General features: G+C 45.9%; 1 protein-coding gene across 3 annotated transcripts in view; it reads right to left on the bottom strand.

Annotated features, from left to right (window-relative positions):
- The window catches only part of SAMD4B (sterile alpha motif domain containing 4B), a 38,900-nt gene that overhangs the window by 18,146 nt on the left and 2,105 nt on the right, over positions 1–18,649 (bottom strand). For 2 of the 3 annotated variants that reach the window (XM_045076803.1, XM_045076804.1), the window contains exon 2: positions 7,133–7,535. In XM_045076803.1, coding sequence (XP_044932738.1) covers positions 7,133–7,328 — 196 coding nt within the window. In that variant the 5' untranslated portion in view covers positions 7,329–7,535. Of the gene's footprint in view, positions 1–5,890; positions 5,916–7,132; positions 7,536–18,649 lie in introns of those variants that run through there. The other variant, XM_045076805.1, reaches the window with a different exon arrangement.

The following is an 18,649-nucleotide window of genomic DNA, read 5'->3' as shown; positions in this document are numbered from 1 at the left end:
GCCAGGGGACATGACAGAACAGCCCCAAGGGTTGGGCTCAATGAAGGACCTTGTTCTACTACGGAGAAAGGAGAGAGGGGTTTTGGACGACTGGAGGCTGACCCTGGGGAAATGTGTGTTCATGTGTCTGTGCAGCGGTGTGGTGGGGAGGGCGGGCCTCCCATGACTGGGAAGCATCAGTGAGCACTGGAATGGATCCAAGGAATTTGCGCAGCCTCAGGCCCCTTGGGGTGAGCCCAGCTGGGGCTGCAGATGACGGGTGGGGATGAAACTTCGTTTCCTGTTCTGATCAGAGAAGTCTGGCTCAGAGCTCAGGCACAGCAGGGGCCTAATGAATACCTGCACAACTGAACCCAGACGGCCTCCTGGACGGTAGTGGGGTCTATGTGTGGGTCATGTGCCTCTCGAGGACCCCTGACCTCACATCACCCTGTCTCATGTCCCAGCAGATATACTGAGTAAGAGTACAGGTTCAAATGAGAACCTGCCTGGATTCTAAATCTACCTCTGCTTCTGTGACCCAGGTCAACATAACTGTGGGCCAGTCCTTTAACTTTTCTGAGCCTGGTCTCCTCTTCCGTACAGTAGGGGCAGTAAAAACCCTATGTCACAGGGTTGTTGTAAAGATTCAATGAAACAGGGCGCCTGGGTGGCTCAGTGGGTTAAGCCGCTGCCTTCGGCTCAGGTCATGATCTCAGGGTCCTGGGATCGAGTCCCACATCAGGCTCTCTGCTCAGCAGGGAGCCCGCTTCCTCCTCTCTCCCTCTGCCTGCCTCTCTGCCTACTTGTAATCTCTCTCTGTCAAATAAATAAATAAAATCTTTAAAAAAAAAAAAAAAAAGATTCAATGAAACAATCATGCAAAGCACCTGACGTGCGTTAAGTACTCCATGGATTTTAACTATTATTGTCATTGCTCCTGGTTGAGGATTGAGAGCCCACACTGTTTTGGGACTGTGGGGAACAATTAACATAGGAGAGCACATCTGGGACTCCCCCTTAAGATTCCCGACAGGGGTGGGGAATTTCATACAGTTATTTACCAAAAACAGACATGTCTCTGGCTCCTCTGAGCTAGAGGCACAATAAGCAGTGATGAAATTCTGGAGGTGGGCGGATGGGGGAGGGGGCTGGGGAATGCCATGATGCCAATGACTGCTTCTTCCCAAGCGGCAAACCTGGATTCTGCAGGCATGGAGAGGATCAGAGAGACTGTGCATGAGTACCCTCCTTGGCCAGGTGACCAGAGCTAAGTAGGTCATGACCCTGGGTCCTGGCAAACCATAGGAGCCAAATATATCTTGGAGACTGCCATAAAAGCAAATCCATTTTTATGTGCTGGGCTGTTGCAACAATCCTGGCAGCCTCAGGCACTCGTCACAGGGGCTGGGGTTCAGCTGCAAACACACCCTACTCTACCTCACCCCAGCTCGCACAAACATGGGGGAGGGACAGGGGGCTCACATTTTTGTTTGATGAACTGTGTCAGTAGAGCTTGAAAGGGGAGGGTGGAGGCATGAGAGCTGAGCTCTGGTGACTCATTCAGCCTCGGCCCCCTCCTGACCTCAGTTTCCCCACCCAGATTCAGTGAGCCAGAGAGGGAGGAGTTTAAACCTGCTGGATATAGGGACTCTGACTCACAGAACAGGAGGAGGAAAGAAAATGCAGGAAATGCGGCCCAGGAAGCTGAAGGACCAGGGGAGGGAAGGGGATTCCAGTTTCCCTGGCTCTACCCTTTTGGTCCAAGTCAGCACCAGGGGTAAAGAGAGGGCCAGGATTACTGTTACAGCTCCAAACAGGCAGGGAAGACAGCACTGGGAAAAGGAACAGGGATGATAGCAGGGGGAAAGCTGGAGCCTCTCTCCTTTCCTGTTCCAGAGACCCTTAGGGTACTACTTCTTTTCTTTTCCTGGGTATTGTTTCAGATTCTGCTTCCATGAAACCAACACTGGCTGCCTGGGCTGGGCCTCTTCCCTAAATCCTCTCAGCTGCTTGAGAGGAAGGAACAGCCCAGACTAGATCCCCCTTCCACAGCCCCAACTCCTCACTCCCCGCAGGCTGCATACCCTCACTACCTTCCTGGGCCCACCTGGAATCAGCACCACTATTAAGACAAGAGGTTCTTCACTGGATGCACACAAGAGCCAACTAGGGACCTTAAAAAACATCAGACTTGCTGGGGATGGGGCCCAGGCCTCAGATTATTATTATTACTTTTTAAAGATTTTATTTGACAGAGAAGAGAGAGCGCACACACCAGGGGAACAGAAGGCAGAGGGAGAGGGAGAAGGAGAAGCAGGCTCGCCAAGCAGGGAACCCGTTGCGGGGCTCGATCCCAGGACCCTGGGATCATGAACTGAGCCGAAGGGAGATGCTTAACGACTGAGCCACCCAGGTGCCCTGTCAGATTATTTTTATAAAGCCCTTGAGTGATTCTGACATGAAGCCATGGTACCCACTTGCCTAGATCAAGCCCTCTGCACTCCCTGCCCTTTCTGGTAGCTCTGCCCCAAACCCAAACCTGAACCCACGGCCTCCTTAGGAGAGCTTAAAGAAGGGGCAGGGTTGGGTGGCTGGGACAGAGTACAAACCCAAAAATGGCAGAGGATCTGCCTCACTGTTCAGCCACCCAGGTCTGAAGGGATCTAAAAAGCTGAAGAGTTTCAGACCCTGTAAGAGGCAGCTAGCTCTTCCCTGGGGATTGGTGTACCAACTGAATTCATGATTTGATCTGTGGGGTAAGTGTTGATCTATTCTTTTAGAAGAATGTGCTGGGCTCCCAAACAAAGAACGTAATATGCTTGGCTGCGGCTTTGGCGAGTTACTTCAGAGCTAACTTCAGAGTAACTTCAGAGCCCAACACTTGGACAGTATCTAGAGCAACCTTCTTACGGTTCAGATACAAGTTCCCTGGGCTCAAGAGGGGTGGAGCTGGTCCAACGCACGAGAGTTGTTAGTGGCAGAGATGGAACTAGAACTCCTGGATGTCCTGATTCCTATTCTCAAGTCCCATGACAAATGATTAATCCAACAGGGCATCATTTCTCAAGACTCCTGGTCAGCAGAACCTGGGTATGTGCTCCCAGGCCCATATCCTCAGGATTCTGATTTGGTGGGTCTGGGTTGGTGGGAGGAGCTGGATTTTAACAGTCACAACCCTTTACCGGGTGAGATGGATGATGATGCAAGTTTGGGAAACAGAGGGAATGGGAAGGCCATAATGAACACGGGGAAAGAAAAAGGAAGAGGGTGCACAGTTCCTCCCATAAGGCAGGCCTCTGGGCCCAGGAAGTAGCTCCTTCCCTCACAAATACAGCAAGGCTGGTGTTCTACTTAAGGATGAACCAAGACAGGAGACAAAAGCCTCCTTAGTTTTTGAACTACCACGCCTATTAAGAAAGAGGTACATAGGGCGCCTGGGTGGCTCAGTGGGTTAAGCCTCTGCCTTCGGCTCGGGTCATGATCTTGGGGACCTGGGATCGAGTCCCGCGTCGGGCTCTCTGCTCCACGGGGAGCCTGCTTCCTCCTCTCTCTCTCTCTTTGCATGCCTCTCTGCCTACTTGTGATCTCTGTCAAATAAATAAATAAAGTCTTAAAAAATAATTAAAAAAAAAAAAAAGAGAGAAAAAAAGAGGTACACAAGGGTCTACAGAATTTACCTCTGTGATCAGTTCTCTCTCCCGTCATGCTCTGCTCTAATCCTGGCAGGCTGCCTGCCAACTCTGATATATACCATAGCCCTCCTTCTCTTTTCTCATTCAAAGTTTTCCCTACCTTTCTATCCAAGTACCAGCTTGTTATACTCTCACCATCTGACATGGGACTGTGGCTGAAGACCTAGATTCCTATTTTCATTCACCAGTGAATTCACTCCTCATCAGTTCTCAACCCATTACCCTGCCAAATCCCAGTGCAAACCATCTGGGAAGGGCCTCGGTTCTTGGTGCAAAGTGTACCAAGTCTTTCAAGGCAATGTCGTAAGAGGGAATATTTAACTTATTTATTAATTTTTCAAATATTTATTTATTTATTTATTTACTTATTTATTTAATTATCAGAGAGCAAAGTGAGCATACAAGCAGGGGGAGGAGCAGAGGGGACAGGCAGACTCTGCACTGAGCATGGAGCCTGACCTGGGGTTTAATCCCACAACCCTGAGATCATGACCTGAGTTGAAATCAAGAGTTGAAGGCCTAACCAACTAAGCCACCAGGTGCCCCTAGGGAATATTTTAAATGCACATTACTTCAAACTAGCAGCTCCACAGAATTCTAGGCATTTATCCTAGAGATGCTTAAAGGGTACTCATTACAACACTGTAAGAGCAAGACCAAACATACCATATGGTAAAGCCTAGAGGTCAAGAGCCAAGAGGTCTAAAGTCAAATTTCAGTTCCACCTCTGACGAGTTGTGTGACCCAGGGCAAGTCACTAAACCTCTCCAGACCTTAATCTCATCTATAAAATCAGGGAACAGTAAGACCTACCTTACAGAACTGTTTTGAGGGTTAAATGAGTAATAAAGGTAAAGTATTGCTTGATACCCAGGTAGGGCTCCATAAATTTACCTATTCTACGTATTCTTGCTATTATGCAGCCATCAATAATGAAGGATTATATATATACATACATACAACTGGAATATGAGATCTCCAAGTTATACTGTTAAACGAAACTGGTTAATATGCACAGTGTTCCACTCTATGTGTTAAAATGATCAAAACAGGGGCACCTGGGTGGCTCAGTGGGTTAAAGCCTCTGCCTTCGGCTCAGGTCATGATTCTGAAATCGAGCCCTGCATCAGGCTCTCTGCTCGGCGGGGAGCCTGCTTCCCTTCCTCTCTGCCTATTTGTGATCTCTGTCTGTCAAATAAATAAATAAAATCTTAAAAAAAAAAAAAAAGATCAAAACAGGGTGCCTGGGGGGCACCTGGGTAGCTCAGTGGGTTAAAGCCTCTGCCTTCGGCTCAGGTCTTGATCCCAGGGTCAGCAGGGAGCCTGCTTCCTCCTCTGTCTCTGCCTGCCTCTCTGCCTACTTGGGATCTCTGTCTGTCAAATAAATAAATAAAATCTTTAAAACAACAACAACAACAACAACAACAAAAAACAGGGTGCCTGGGTGGCTTAGTGGGTTAAAGCCTCTGCCTTCAGATCAGGTCATGATCCTGAGGTCCTGGGATCGAGCCCCACATCAGGCTCTCTGCTCAGCAAGGAGCCTGCCTCCCTCTCCCTCTCTCTCTCTGCCTGCCTCTCTGCCTACTTGTGATCTCAGTCAAATAAATAAATAAAATCTTTAAAAAATAAAATAAAATAAAATGATCAAAACAATGAACAAACTGAAGGGAGAGTATGAATGTATTCATACATGCACAGAATATCTCACAGAACATACACCAACTGGGAATGTGGAAGTATGGAAGGGAGGAGACCTCACTTTTTACCTTTCATATGGTCTGATTTTATAAGTTTTGAAAACACAGAAATTAAACATGCTCTAATAAGAAAACAGAATAAACACCACTGATGGTTCTGATATACAGACAAGATTGGCACCCAGTGCTCACTCAACTGCTTGGTCAGGATGGGATGGGAGGGATGTGTGCCAAAGCTGCAAAAGAAAATGGCCTGCCCCAAAGGAGCCCTCCTCTGGGGGCAGAGCCATACTGCAACCAAGAACTCCTGCTAGAGAGCAGAGAGGAGCCTTCCCTGGTGGGGAGGGGGGAGGGGTTGAGCTCTGAGCCTGCTGCAACCTTGCTAGGTTCTTGCTCTCACCCATACTGGATTTAAGCCAGTATGACTCCTGGCCTAGGAGCCCCCTCTAACCACCCTATAACCATGGTGCTTCTGTGACTTGGTACACAAAAATTCAGAAAAATAAAGGTGACTGTTACCAAGGCAGATGGACCTGGGGAGATGAGGGAAGCCAGGCAACTCTGTGGCTCCCCAGTCCCAATCTTAGCAGTCCACTGTGGATTTCCTCACCTATAAAATGAGGATATAACAGTACCTATTTCATGGGGTTGTTGTTAGGACTAAATGAATTACTGACAATAAAAACCATTTACATTTATTAAGCATTAACTACATGCCAGATACTGTTCTCAGAGTTCACAACTACCCTAGAAGGTAAGCACAGTTATGGTCTTGATTTTAAAGATGAAGAAAAAAAGGCTCAGAAAGATTAAGTTACTTCGTTATATCACAAATGACAGAACTGGGACTTAAACCCAGACAGTCTGACTCTAGAGCCACCAAAGACTGCTTTCAAAGTTAGTATACAAGGCAGTACTTGGCTTGTTTTAAGGGCTTGACATGAACCATTATCATGGGGAAGAAGGTGGGAACTGACGCAGAGCCCCGAGGTGCCCTCCCCAGTCCCCAGTTAGCTTTCAGGTAGTACGACTTGCTGTCTTCTCTGGCCTCCATCTCTCTCTTACCCATCGCTGAGGTCAACAGCTCTCCAACTAGCCCTGTGGAGGCCCAGAGGCCAGAGTGTCCCCTGAGAGGATTCTCTGGCCTGACTCTTGTCTACAACTGGGGGTCTTGGGACAGACAGTTTTATAGACGCCTGGCTCAGCCATCCCAACACCAACCTCATGGGACACAGAGTATCTCTCTACTAAGTGCTGAGGGAACTGATAGGGACCATATCTAAACTCAAAACTCTCTTGAAGCTGTTTATCCCTTAAGTCCAACTTACCTTTGGGAGTAAAGAAAAGTTTAAGATGACTAGTAAATTTTGGAAGAATTCTAAAATTCCCTCCTAGCTCTGCATCCTGAAGCTTGAGAAATGAATTATTTGCTCAGCTTCCAAATCCTTTCACAGTAATGACTTTAGTCTCTTCCTCTGTCACCTAGACAAGCCACCTATGTAACTCTTCCTCTGCCAAGGGATGTTCCCAGTTTGCACTGTCCTCCCCAGGAAGCCCCACATCTCAGTACATCTGGCAACAACATAGCCCCAAGAGACCTATGATGATGATTTGGGAGGTCAGGGACTCCCTACCCATCAACAAGCTCAGAACCCACATTCCTCAGCACCACTGTGGGGGTGGGCCTCCTCCACTATCTGACATCAGCTCTTGTTCCAGGTCTCCCTTCCACTGTGCTTGTCTCTAGGGGTGGAGACTCACCAGCACTGTTGGCCTCCGACTCCAGCAGGTGGATGTCATTGCAGTCCGCTAGCGAGTGCTCCAGGCAGAGCTGCAGGAAGCGGGCCTGGGTGCGAGTGACCCGCTTCAGAAGTGACAGCAGGGCCACCGTCTGCTCACACTCATTCCAGCCCTTGAACCAACCAGCGAGGATGCCCACCTGGTCTCGGAACATCATGGTGCCGGGCCTGGGGCCACGGTGGGGGGGACGGCGGTGGCGAGGGCCAGCGCCGTCACATGGTCTCGGCTCGGGGCTCCTGTTACCTCTCCCCTGAGGGCCAGGGCTTGAGGACGTTCCCTGGTGCGGCGGCAACGGGCAGTGGGGGGAGGATGAAACCTGCTCACATCGGGGGAGGTCTTGGTCCAGCCACACCTCTCCAGGCTCCTAGAAAAGGAAGTAAAGGGGTCAGACAGAATGAAAGGGCTGAACTGGTGTGGTTAGTGCTGGCTGAGGGGGTAAGGAGGCTTCATGCCTTCCTTTTTCAGGGTTTCTGCTCTGCTGAGTCCCCGGGGAGAAAGATGGAAGCCAATTACCAGATAAAAAACCAATTTTCCTTCCAATCTACAGATTCAGAGAAAAAGCTTGATTGGGATTCAGAGAGACTAAGGAGAAAATGTTGCCCAGCAAGCCTCACTGTCACAGGGCCAAAGGAAGCAGAGTAAGTTGGTAGGATTTTCCGGAGATGGGAAATAGGAGAGGCCGCACACTATAGGGAAAGATCTAAATTAATGGAGACCTGGTCCCAGGTGACACATGACCCCCAGCACATGTCTTGACCTTGCTGGTCTCTGGCCACCTCTTCTGAGAGTGGGAAAGAGTGATGGCTCACCTGGTAAGAGCACTACATGCAGTTTATATTATTTCAATCTAAGCCTCACAAAGCAAAGATGTGAGTGGACAATGTAAGTGGTGATCCCAGTGCAGATCTCGAGTATGCAGATAGCTAACTGATCAGTAACTGCCTCAGTGTCGTGGGTACAGGGACGGACAAAGTCTTTTTCAAAGATTTCCAACGGCTGGGGGATCTCACCTCCTTCAACCCAGCTCTGTCACTCTGAGAAAGGTGTACCTCTGATCTCTAAGCTCTCACTCATCTCTGCTCTGAGGTGAGTCTCCCCCAGACTTCTTCATTCCCCTGAAGATTACTCCTGACCCAAGTCCTCTGGGTTGGTAAGTCCCCTTGGTTCCCAAAGACTCCAGACTGTCATCCAGACTCCTAAGAGCACAGAGGATACCAACCTGAGAGGGGTTACATCCAAAGTAAAAAAAACTCCCGAGAGGGGAGCCTGGGTGGTTCAGTGCATTAAAGCCTCTGCCTTCGGCTCAGGTCATGATCCCAGGGTTCTGGGATAGAGCCCTACATCAGGTTCTCTGCTCAGCAGGGAGCCTGCTTCTTCCTCTCTCTCTATGTGCTTCTCTGCCTACTTGTGATCTCCCTGTCAAATAGATAAATAAAATCTTAAAGGAAAAAAAAAAAAAAACTCCCAAGCAAGAAAGTGTCCAAATTCTTCTCTCAGACAGGAACTACACAGGAGCAGTGTTAACTGGGCAGACAACAGGCCTATTCTTCAGTTGACTGATTTCTGGACACTACTCTGAAGCCTTTCTCTAAATGTCTTGAGCTCCAGGTCTCCACTCACATTTCCCTGTCTCTCCTGCAACCAGTGCCTTGGCTCTATCCCCAAACCACATTTGGCTCCATCTCCTTCTGGCTGCCAAAGGACTGAGAACTCCACACAAAGACCCACTGAACCTACTGGGCTCAGATCTTAGAGAGCTACTGCCATCTCCCTGAACTTCCATGCTCCTGCTGAGCAGGGCTGTGAGGTCCATCTGAAGATGGCTGTGGTTCACCTGGCAAATCCTCTGTGGGACAACCTGAACAGAGCAAACTGGCCCAGATGTCAATCCTTTTGGATATAAGGAAAAGCACAGGGGAAATGAAATGTGTTCCAAGTTAAACAGATCTCCCAGATACCCTTTTATTTATCTCTACACTCAATGTGGGGATTGAACTCATGACCTCAAGATCGAGATTTGTACACTCTTCTGACTGAGCCAGCCAGGTGTCCCCAGAAATCTTTTTTAAAAGGAAATCAATCGTTGCCTCCTGGCTTAAATCCTCCAATGACTTCCCACTGCACTTAAATGAAACCTAAACTAAACCTGACCATATCTTGGCCTACAGGGCCCTGCAAGACTCCTGTGGCCTCTCCAGCCTCATCTTGTACCAAGATTTCTTATTCACTGGAATTCTCTTCCTCCAGACCTACTTATGGCTGGCCCCTACTTGTCACTCAGGTTTCAGCTCAAAGTTACTTCCTGAGAGAGCTTCCCTGACCATCCAATCTAAAGAGTCTGTCATATTAATACTATTTCTTCTATATAATTTGACACCCTCAGGTACCATCATCTTATTTTTGTTGTTTCTCTTTCCATCAAAAAGCAAGCTATAGGGTCACCCGGTGCCCAGAACAGTGAATGGCACATAGATGGTGCTCAATATGTATTTGTTGAAAGAATGAGTAAAGATGGTAAGCATGAAAGTCACACTTGAGATTTCTACAGCCTCAAGGCGAGAAGATGATAGAAGGAATGGCCCACTGGATGGTAAACAGATTTAGAAACCTTGTCCCAAGAGAAAAATTTGAAGGCACTAGGGAAATTTCTCCAGGGGAAGAAAAGACTCAGAAAGAATGGCATAACTGACTTCGAATATCTGAAGGGGTAGCACACAGAAGAGGAATTAGATTTGTTCTTTTATTCCAGAGGAGAACCAGGGAAAATGGCTGGAAGTCAGAGGTGATATGGGAAATGTAGAGAGTCAAGAAAATTCAGTTCTAGTCTTGCCCCAGACACTGATTCACTTTGATCTTTAAACTAGTCTGCTTCCCTTCCCTGCAATGTGTAAGGAGCCAGACTGGATCAGACACAACAAATGGGTTTTACCTCAGAGGCTAACTCCAAACGACTGGTAGAGGCTGCTTGGAGCACGGTGGTGAGAAGGATCCCAAAGAAATGGAACAACAGGAACAGCCATCAAAGGACAATGATTAATAAACTGGGGACACACCTCACATGATGGGATACTGTATGGGATAATAAACTGGGGACACACCTCACACGATGGGATAGCTTTTAAAAACATGCTTGATCCTGATAGCAGAATACAAAAAACACAACAGAACTATATAGTGTTTGATCTTTTAACCACCAACATACAGGGATGATAAGCTCTGTAGTAATACACACAATACAATTGCATTTTTATAAAAAGATAAAAAGCCACACAAAAACCCTTATATATCTTACAGCATCTATATACGCATGTGTATAAAGAAATGTGTACAAGGACACACCCTGGGCTGTTCACATTGGTTACCTTGGAGAGAAGAAAGAATTATTAACTTTCTTCATATAACTTTGTAGCATTTCACTAGTTGCAAGTAAACATATATTACTTTCGTAATTTTCAAAAAATTTTATTTGAGAAAATTTTATGATTGCATTCTACTTCCGGTTCAGTGAGAAAGAACACTTGATTGATTACCAATGTTTGCCCTGGATGCAGGATGGATGAGTGGTAGTTCACATGCCTGAAATAATCAGTTTCCCTTCCCAGCTCCAGCATTTTGTGGCTTTCGGCCCCAAGGAGACAGCAGCTGCCTCAACATAAGGAAGAATTTTAAAATAATATATCTGTCCAAGAAAGGAACTGGCTGCCATGTGAGGAGGTAATAAGCTCCTTGGCTGCTGGAAGTGGTCAAGTGGAGGCTAGATGAACATCCCTTGGGAGTGGGAGGGATTCCTTCACTGGGTAGCAACTCATAAGATAGAAGGACATGTTACTATTTCAGAGGGAACATTTGTGACGAGACGTTTGATATGCCAACAGCATTTACGGCAAAAAGATGACCAAATCCACGAACAAGACCAAAGATGTGCACTCTCTTTCCTATAAACTTTTACTGAGTTGTTACTTTTCCTAAGCAACATCACTGTGCCCCCCAAATAAACTGCTGACCAGCTTCTTTCCCCAAATAAGTAATGCTGTGGGAGAGGGCAGGGCCTCAAACATGACACTTAATAGTTATGGCCAGGTTTTGAATGAAGAACGCTGGTGAGGACTACAGTGAGTTGAAAGCACTTACCCTGTCTAAAGGGAGAAGTCACTTATTTTAGTTCTAATCAACTGCTGCCAGGGGGGAATGTGGGCCCAGTATTGTTAGGTTTAGTAGCTCAGGGTTTTTTTTTAGTTTTTTGTTTGTTCTTTTAAAGAGGAACCAGAAATCAGGATTTTTAAATAAAATTCAGCTATTTTTAAATATTGGAAACAAATTCACATTAAAACAGCAAAAACAAACCACTATCTAAGAAACAAACAAAGCCTGTGGCCTGTAGTCCTCGGAATAGATGGACACAAACTCGGAAAAGACCAAAAGTCCGCTAACTATCCTTCTCTCTCATGCCACCCAGCTGCTCGGGAACATGACTGGCACAGAGAATCTAATGCCCAGCCATGGTTCTGACAATCCTCATTAAACACTAGGGGGTTTAGAGCAACAGTCACTTTTAGGATAGAAGGATGCTGGGTGTTTGGTGTGGATAGTGATTGGAGAGGACTGTATGGCCTTCTTCCATTGAAGGGCCAGAGGTCCCCAGCTACTTCCTGCCCTGGGTGCTTGGTAAGCAATGAGAAGGGAAGGGCTGCGCTGATATGATGGCCAGGAAAGAGGCATCAGCACCGACTACTGCAAGGCACTTTACGGTGATGGATTCTGGTGGATCTGCTTGCCAGACAGCCATTCCCATCTTCTGGTACCTCTGGAAAATTAACTGTCTTCCTTGGCTCCAGGAGGAGACACAGAAAATCTACTGGCCAAGAAAGTCCTCACTGGATTCCTGCTGGAACTACTGGGGAGAATAAGTTCTCCATTAGAGCTGCTCACATTATGCAACATCTCCTGATGTTACTGGCTGCCACTTCTGCTACCTCATAGTGAGAGCCTGTCTCAGAATGAAGCTGACACAGATGAAAGCAGAGTCAAGAGGTAAGGGGACAAAGAGGGAGCCTTGTTCACATTTGAAGCTCTGGATCAAATCCAGCTAGCGTGAAGCCTCCTCACCTCAAACTCTTCAGTTATATGGACCAATAAATTCCTTTTGGGCTAAGGACAGTTGGCGTTGTGTTTCTATCACCTGAAGTTAGAAGAGCCTTGACTGCTCCCATACAAAAACAGAACTCACCACTTCTCTGGTCTTGTATTCATGTGACCAAAAATGACTCTCTCCTTTGAGGCAAGACTCTAGAGGTGGACCCCTATGGCAAAAGCCTCTTGGACAGTCCCAATATTACCGCTGCCATATTTGGTCTTCAACGGACCAAGTAACCTTCTTTCGAAGCATCTATCAACCCTGGAAGGTGGGAAATGAAGCCAAAATCGGCTAAGAGGTTCTAGGAAAAACTGTTCACTAGGCTCCCCTCTTTGGCTTCAAACAGCAAGAGGTGGCCCACAGATAGGAGGTACCTCTGCAGGTCAGCTCTCCTCATTCAGAAGCCAGACTGTGGAGTCAGATATGGCTGAAACCTGGGCTCTCCTGCTGATACTTACTTACTCTGTTGACCTTAAGCAAGTAACTCAGTTTCTTCCTCAGTGAATCTTGTTGTAAGAATAAAATGAAACAATGTGTATAAAAATACCTATATGAATGCTTAGCATATTTCCCTATACCACCTATCGTGTCATATGCTAGACCTCATGCTAACAGCTTTTTGTGGATGAGTTCATTTGATTCTAAAAACAACATATATGCTATATTTCACATATATATACGAGGTACACGTGTATTCCACAGATGTACACACACATTATTATCCTCATTTCACAAAAGGAGAAACAGACACAGAAAAGGTTAAGCCTCCTAAGACTATATCCAGCTAAGCTGAGATTTTCAAGGCCAGTCTGTCCAGCTTAAGAGCTCTTGCTTGTTCCTAAGAATGTTACAACCTCCTATAAGTTCACTTCCATTGCCTAGAAAAGTTGGGCAAAAGGTAAACCCTTTAATGCCAACATCTCTGGATAAATAAGGGGGTCCTGTTAACCTTCTTACCCATTCTTAGCCCTTCTATAGCACCCACCTAGGCCTCTGAAGAACTCATACTTCATGAATAAGGTACCAGGCTAGTTACCTAAGGTTAACTCACTATCCTGACTTGAGAAGAACAGGAGAATGTCAGATGCCAAGGGAGCTCAACTTCTTTTTTATAAAGATCAACCATTATTTTCAGAAACTCTTGAAATATGTACACAAAATATATATAATATTGCCTCAGCCAAGAATGAGGCTTTTGTATGAATAGTTCTTGGGAACAGAGGGAGAGGAGGGAAGAAGCCAGGCAGGGCCTTCTGGAAAGCTGTGGGAAAACTTGAAGTAGAGAGGAAGCTGGTATCCTGTCCCCCTTGCCCCCATGTATTGCTCTCTTTCACTCATCCCATGCTTAAATGTGTTGACCCTTCACCAATGTAACTCCATCTTTAGCTCTTTCCTTTCTCTATACTAGTATCCTTCACTTGATAATCAACTCCCACAGGTTCAACTATCACCTTCTTGTGGACAACTGAGAATTTCTTAAAGTCATCTTGGACTCCTTTCTCTTCCATAAGATCTATTCATCTGGTCTTGATAATTCTTTTTTTCTTAACATCAACTTAACATGCCCTCCTTTTTCTTTCCCAAAACTCAAGTGGCTCTGGGACTATGCTGTCTGGGTTGGAAACAGAATCCTACCATTTACTACCTATGTAACTTTGGGCAAGAGATTTCACCTTGCTGTGACTGTTTTCTCATCTGTAAAATGGGTTTAAAATAGTACCTACTTATAGAGCTGTTAGCTACTATCATCCTGGATTCCTCTCTCTCTCTCTAATCCCATTATTTTAATTTTTAACTTTTTATTAACATATAATGTATTATTAGCCCTAGGGGTACAGGTCTGTGAATTGTCAGGCCTACACACTTCACAGCACTCACCATAGCACATACCCTCCACAATGTCCTTTAACCCAGCCATCCTCTCCCTACCCTCACCCCCCAGCTCTCTAATTCCATTATTAAGTCCTATTTTCTCTATACTGAAAATACATCTAGTTCTCTCATTTTTTACTGCCACCACCATATTCAAGTTATCATCTTTTTCATCTGGACAAACGTAATGCCTCCTAATCAACCTCCTGCTTCCATTTTTACCTGTTTTCCTTGCAGAAACCAATGAACATTCTTTTTTTTTTTTTTTTTAAGATTTTAATTATTTATTTGAGAGAGAGTGAGAGCATGAGAGCTGAGAAGGTTAGAGAGAGAAGCGGGCTCCCCATGGAGCTGGGAACCCGATGCGGGGCTCGATCCCAAGATTCTGGGACCATGACTTGAGCTGAAGGCAGTTGCTTAACCAACTGAGCCACCCAGGTGCCCACCAGTGAAAATTCAACAAAAAAAGAAAAAAGGAAGTAACGAAGTCAGACCATGTCACTGTCTTGTTTTAAAAACCCTCTATAGCTTCCCAAGTCTCTTAAATAAACATATGAACTCCTTACCAAGGCCCACAAGGTCCTATGTGATCTAGACTCTGTCAACCTCTCCAATCCCTTGCCCCTTCTCCCTTACACTGGTTTCCTTGTTGTTCCTTGAACACATCTCAAGGTTTCTGTCACTTTTGTTGACCCCTCTACCTGAAATGTTCTTACCAGATCACCACATGGCTGGTTCCCTCCCATCAATCAGATCTGGGTTCATATGTGCCCCAGTCTTCCTCATCTCCCCAGGAAGGAGTTTTTGGTCTGATATCATCCAAAGGCATTTCTTTGAAGGCTGCAGCTCTTCCAGAAATGCCTAGACTGTAAGATCCATGAGGGAAGGAAAGACTGTGGCTCTATTATTCATGGCTATGTTTTCAGTTCCTAGCATAGCACCTGGCACACAGCAAGCACACCTTCAATATATCTGTGAAATATTCCCCCTCCCGCCACCACAACCCTTACAGCAGTCCTTTCTCCACATAAAACAATGCTTAGACTGGAATGCCCCACTCCAAGATCACCCCACAATTATGCCTTCTCATCTTTGAGGTTATCAGGTTCAATTGTCACATCCTCAGAGGCCAATTCTGACCATTCTGAATATGGTGGCCATAGCCACCCTCTTTTTCACTCTACTGTTTTAATTTCTTCATAGCACATATCACAGATTTGTTTATGTATCTCTCCACTGCCCCATCAGAATGTAAGCACCATGAGTTCCAATACCTCGACTGTTTCTTCAGTGCCTCCATAAAGTGCCTCCATAAATTGTTTAACTGCTAGAGTTGAAACTTTTATACTGCAAACACTGTTCTATAACCTGCCCTCAACAGACTCTATTCAACAAATTTACACTAGAACAAAACAAAACTCTACTCAAAGTAATTTACCTAACTCTTCACAAAGTTCAGAGTCCAAAAAACCCAAAGTTGAAGTACAAAACTGAACACCACTACTCCTGGATTCCGCTACCCTACCCTGGAGCTACCATGAAAACTGGGCAGCCATCTCTTCCCTGTCTCTATCAGTAAGATCCCAAAGGAAAGTATGGTTGGGTCAGGCTAACCATTGACTCTCTGGATCCAAACAATCACAGAGTGGAGAATGACTAGGGCTGAAGAACAAGGGAGGAGGGAGACTGTCACCAGTACTCAGTAAGGTTGTGGTATGGAATCACAGCAACCTCAGCAAGCAAGAGACAATTCCAGGGTATAAAACCCCAAACATGTCCCTAAGGATCTTCTGTTACTTCACACTTATTCAGGGAAGAAACTGTTTTCACACTGGGGTTCTCAGGAAAGAGTTCTCTTTCCACTAAGGCTGTTAAGGAGGTAGGATGTAAGCCTGGAGTTGCTGGAGGCCATTTTAGTCACCACAAGTAGAAACCTGTTGAGGATGAAGCTAACTCTTTGGAGAAATGGGCAGAGATTACTGAGAAGAGTGTTTGAACTCCTGGATAAAGCTAGGTCTGAAGCCAATCTAGACCTGGACTTTTTAGTAACACAAGCCAATTAATTCTCTTTTTTGATTAAACCAGTTCGAACTAAGGTTCTGTCATTTTCGTCTCTGGAGTACAGGCTCACCTAAGCCATTTATTTATGAGCCATTTATTCTTGGTAACACTGAGCAGTTATACACAGGGCACTGTTCTAGATACTTTATATGTATTAACTAGTTCAATCCTTACAATAATTTTATAATATAGAATATCATTATTAGTTTCATTTTTAGATGTGGAAACTAAGAACCAGAATAAAATTTAAGTAATTATTCTAGGTCACAAAACTGGTAAGTGACCATGTGGGATGGAAATCCTGTCTGGCCCCAGAATCAGCATACTTAACCATTATGCTACAACGCCTCACTGCACCCAACCCTATCGGAACAGAAAATCCAACTCTATGACTCATGGCACTATCATCTTGGGATTGACAGGGTCCAGAGACCTATTTGTGCCACCTGTCTTCAATTTCACCATTCGTAAAATGAAATTAATTGTAGCTTACCTACCTCATAGGGTTCCTATGAGGAACACGAGATGAGAATACATGTGAAGCGTTTAGACAGTGACTGGCAAATAGTAATTACTCAATAAATAGTAGCCATTAGTATTATCACTCTATGGGTCACAAAAGTGCAGCTGGCAAATACAACAGAGATCGAAGAGATCTGTTTTCTTTCATCTCTGTCCTTTAAGTGAAGAGAAGAGATGCATGGGTGGGAGATGAGGAGGCCTTCTTCTTGCCTTTGGCCCACTGCAAAGCTGTTAACTGTCTAGAAGGCTACTCACCACTGTCCCAACTCCTGTGGAACATCACCGAGCCCCAAAACCACCTTTCCATGAAGGCTTTACAAATAAAAGGATCCCTCTTTCACTGCCAAATTTCCACAGCATATATTTGTACCTCATGTTCTGTTCCATGTACCTGCCCAAAACCTCTAATGTACTGTGAGCGCACTGAAGGCAGGCCCCACTGTTTATCCTGTGATCTCTGTTTCCTCTTCTAGACCCTAGAGAGAAACAGAATCCCTCAGAGAAAGCTGAGAGCCCTGTGGAGGCCCCAGACTTACAAAGGTGAGAAGCTAACCAGGATGGGCTGCAGGTCACCGAGAATAGGACCTAAGGCAGCTCAGAATCAGGAATGAGCACACAGAAAAGTCCCTCAAACAGCAGTAGGAGGGGCAAGACAGCCTCTTCTAGGAGGAGAGACAATGGGAGCTGGGTAGAGAGAGAGGACAAGAGGGGGTAGGGAAGGTGTATAGAACCTGAATGGGGAGTGAGATCTGAAAAACTTAAGAGATTTCTTGCCAAATGCAGGAGGAGAAGTTGCCCATTCTCTAATAATTCCCAGTAACTTACAGAGGGCAGATCCCAGTGTGGGATTCAGAGACAAGTAAGACACATCCCAGTACTTTCCAAACTGGCTAGTCCAGTGAGGATGAGTAGACAAGTACATGAAAAACTACAAGGGAGAAGGTGAGTAGTGCTCTAAGAAGTAAAAGAGAGGACTCTCAACAGTAAGACACAGAGAATGAAAAGACCTGAGGGTGTCTTAAAGGGAGAGTGCCTACGTGGAGAGAAACAGATGAAGATTAGAAATGGACATGTGTTCAAGGAGATATCAATTTGAAGCAAAGCCCCAAAGGCTGGGGTATGGTGTGGAAGGGAAGCCAGAAGGTGAAAGTGCTGAGAGAGACCTGTAAATAAACCATTTGAAGGTAGAATATGAAGTAATTGCTCAGAGGGTGGGGTAACCTCTGAGAGAAGCCAGAATCCTTTCAAGGAGGCAGACTTTTTGGAAGATGGATATTTCACAAAGGGAACTCTCAGGAAAATGGGGGTGGGCAGGAGTTCAGAGGTATACCCTGAAGCATCTTTCAGGGGGCTTTCTGTGGCAAAAGGGAAATCTTCTTGGGGGACAATGGTTCTCAAACTCAAGCATGCACCAGAATCACCAGGTGGGTCCCTAAAAACAGACTGCTGGATCCTACTCTCAGGTCTTCGGGTTCAATAGGTCTGGGCTGGACCCAAGAATCTGCATTTCTAACCAGTTCCCAGGTGATGTTGATGCTGCTGGCCCAAGGACCGTGCTTTAAGGATCACTGGTATAGGGGAAGGGATTCTTTAGTGAGGAGGCCCTCAAACGGGAAAAGGAAGGAGAAGGCTGCTGAAAAGAAAATGGGGGAGTCCTCAGGAAGTCTCTAAGGGGGGGTTGAGGGTCTCTCAATCTCCAAAGGGAGGAGTCATCTTTGAGGATGAAACCTAAAAAACCAAAACAGCCTGTTTCTGAAGGTTGAGATTTCAAGAGGTGAGGCTGTCTCTTGAGGATCTTTTCATTAAAAGGAGACAGTGGAGGCTCTAGAGGGTGAGGGGAACCTGGAAGATGCTGGGGACCTCTGAAGGGACAATGTGGGGAAGGAGAC

Source organism: Mustela putorius, unplaced genomic scaffold, assembly GCF_011764305.1.
Source record: "Mustela putorius furo isolate JIRA1106 unplaced genomic scaffold, ASM1176430v1.1 tig00000196_pilon_pilon_pilon, whole genome shotgun sequence".
In the NCBI taxonomy this organism is placed as follows: Eukaryota; Metazoa; Chordata; class Mammalia; order Carnivora; family Mustelidae; genus Mustela; species Mustela putorius.
This window is presented reverse-complemented; position numbering and strand designations above follow the sequence as displayed.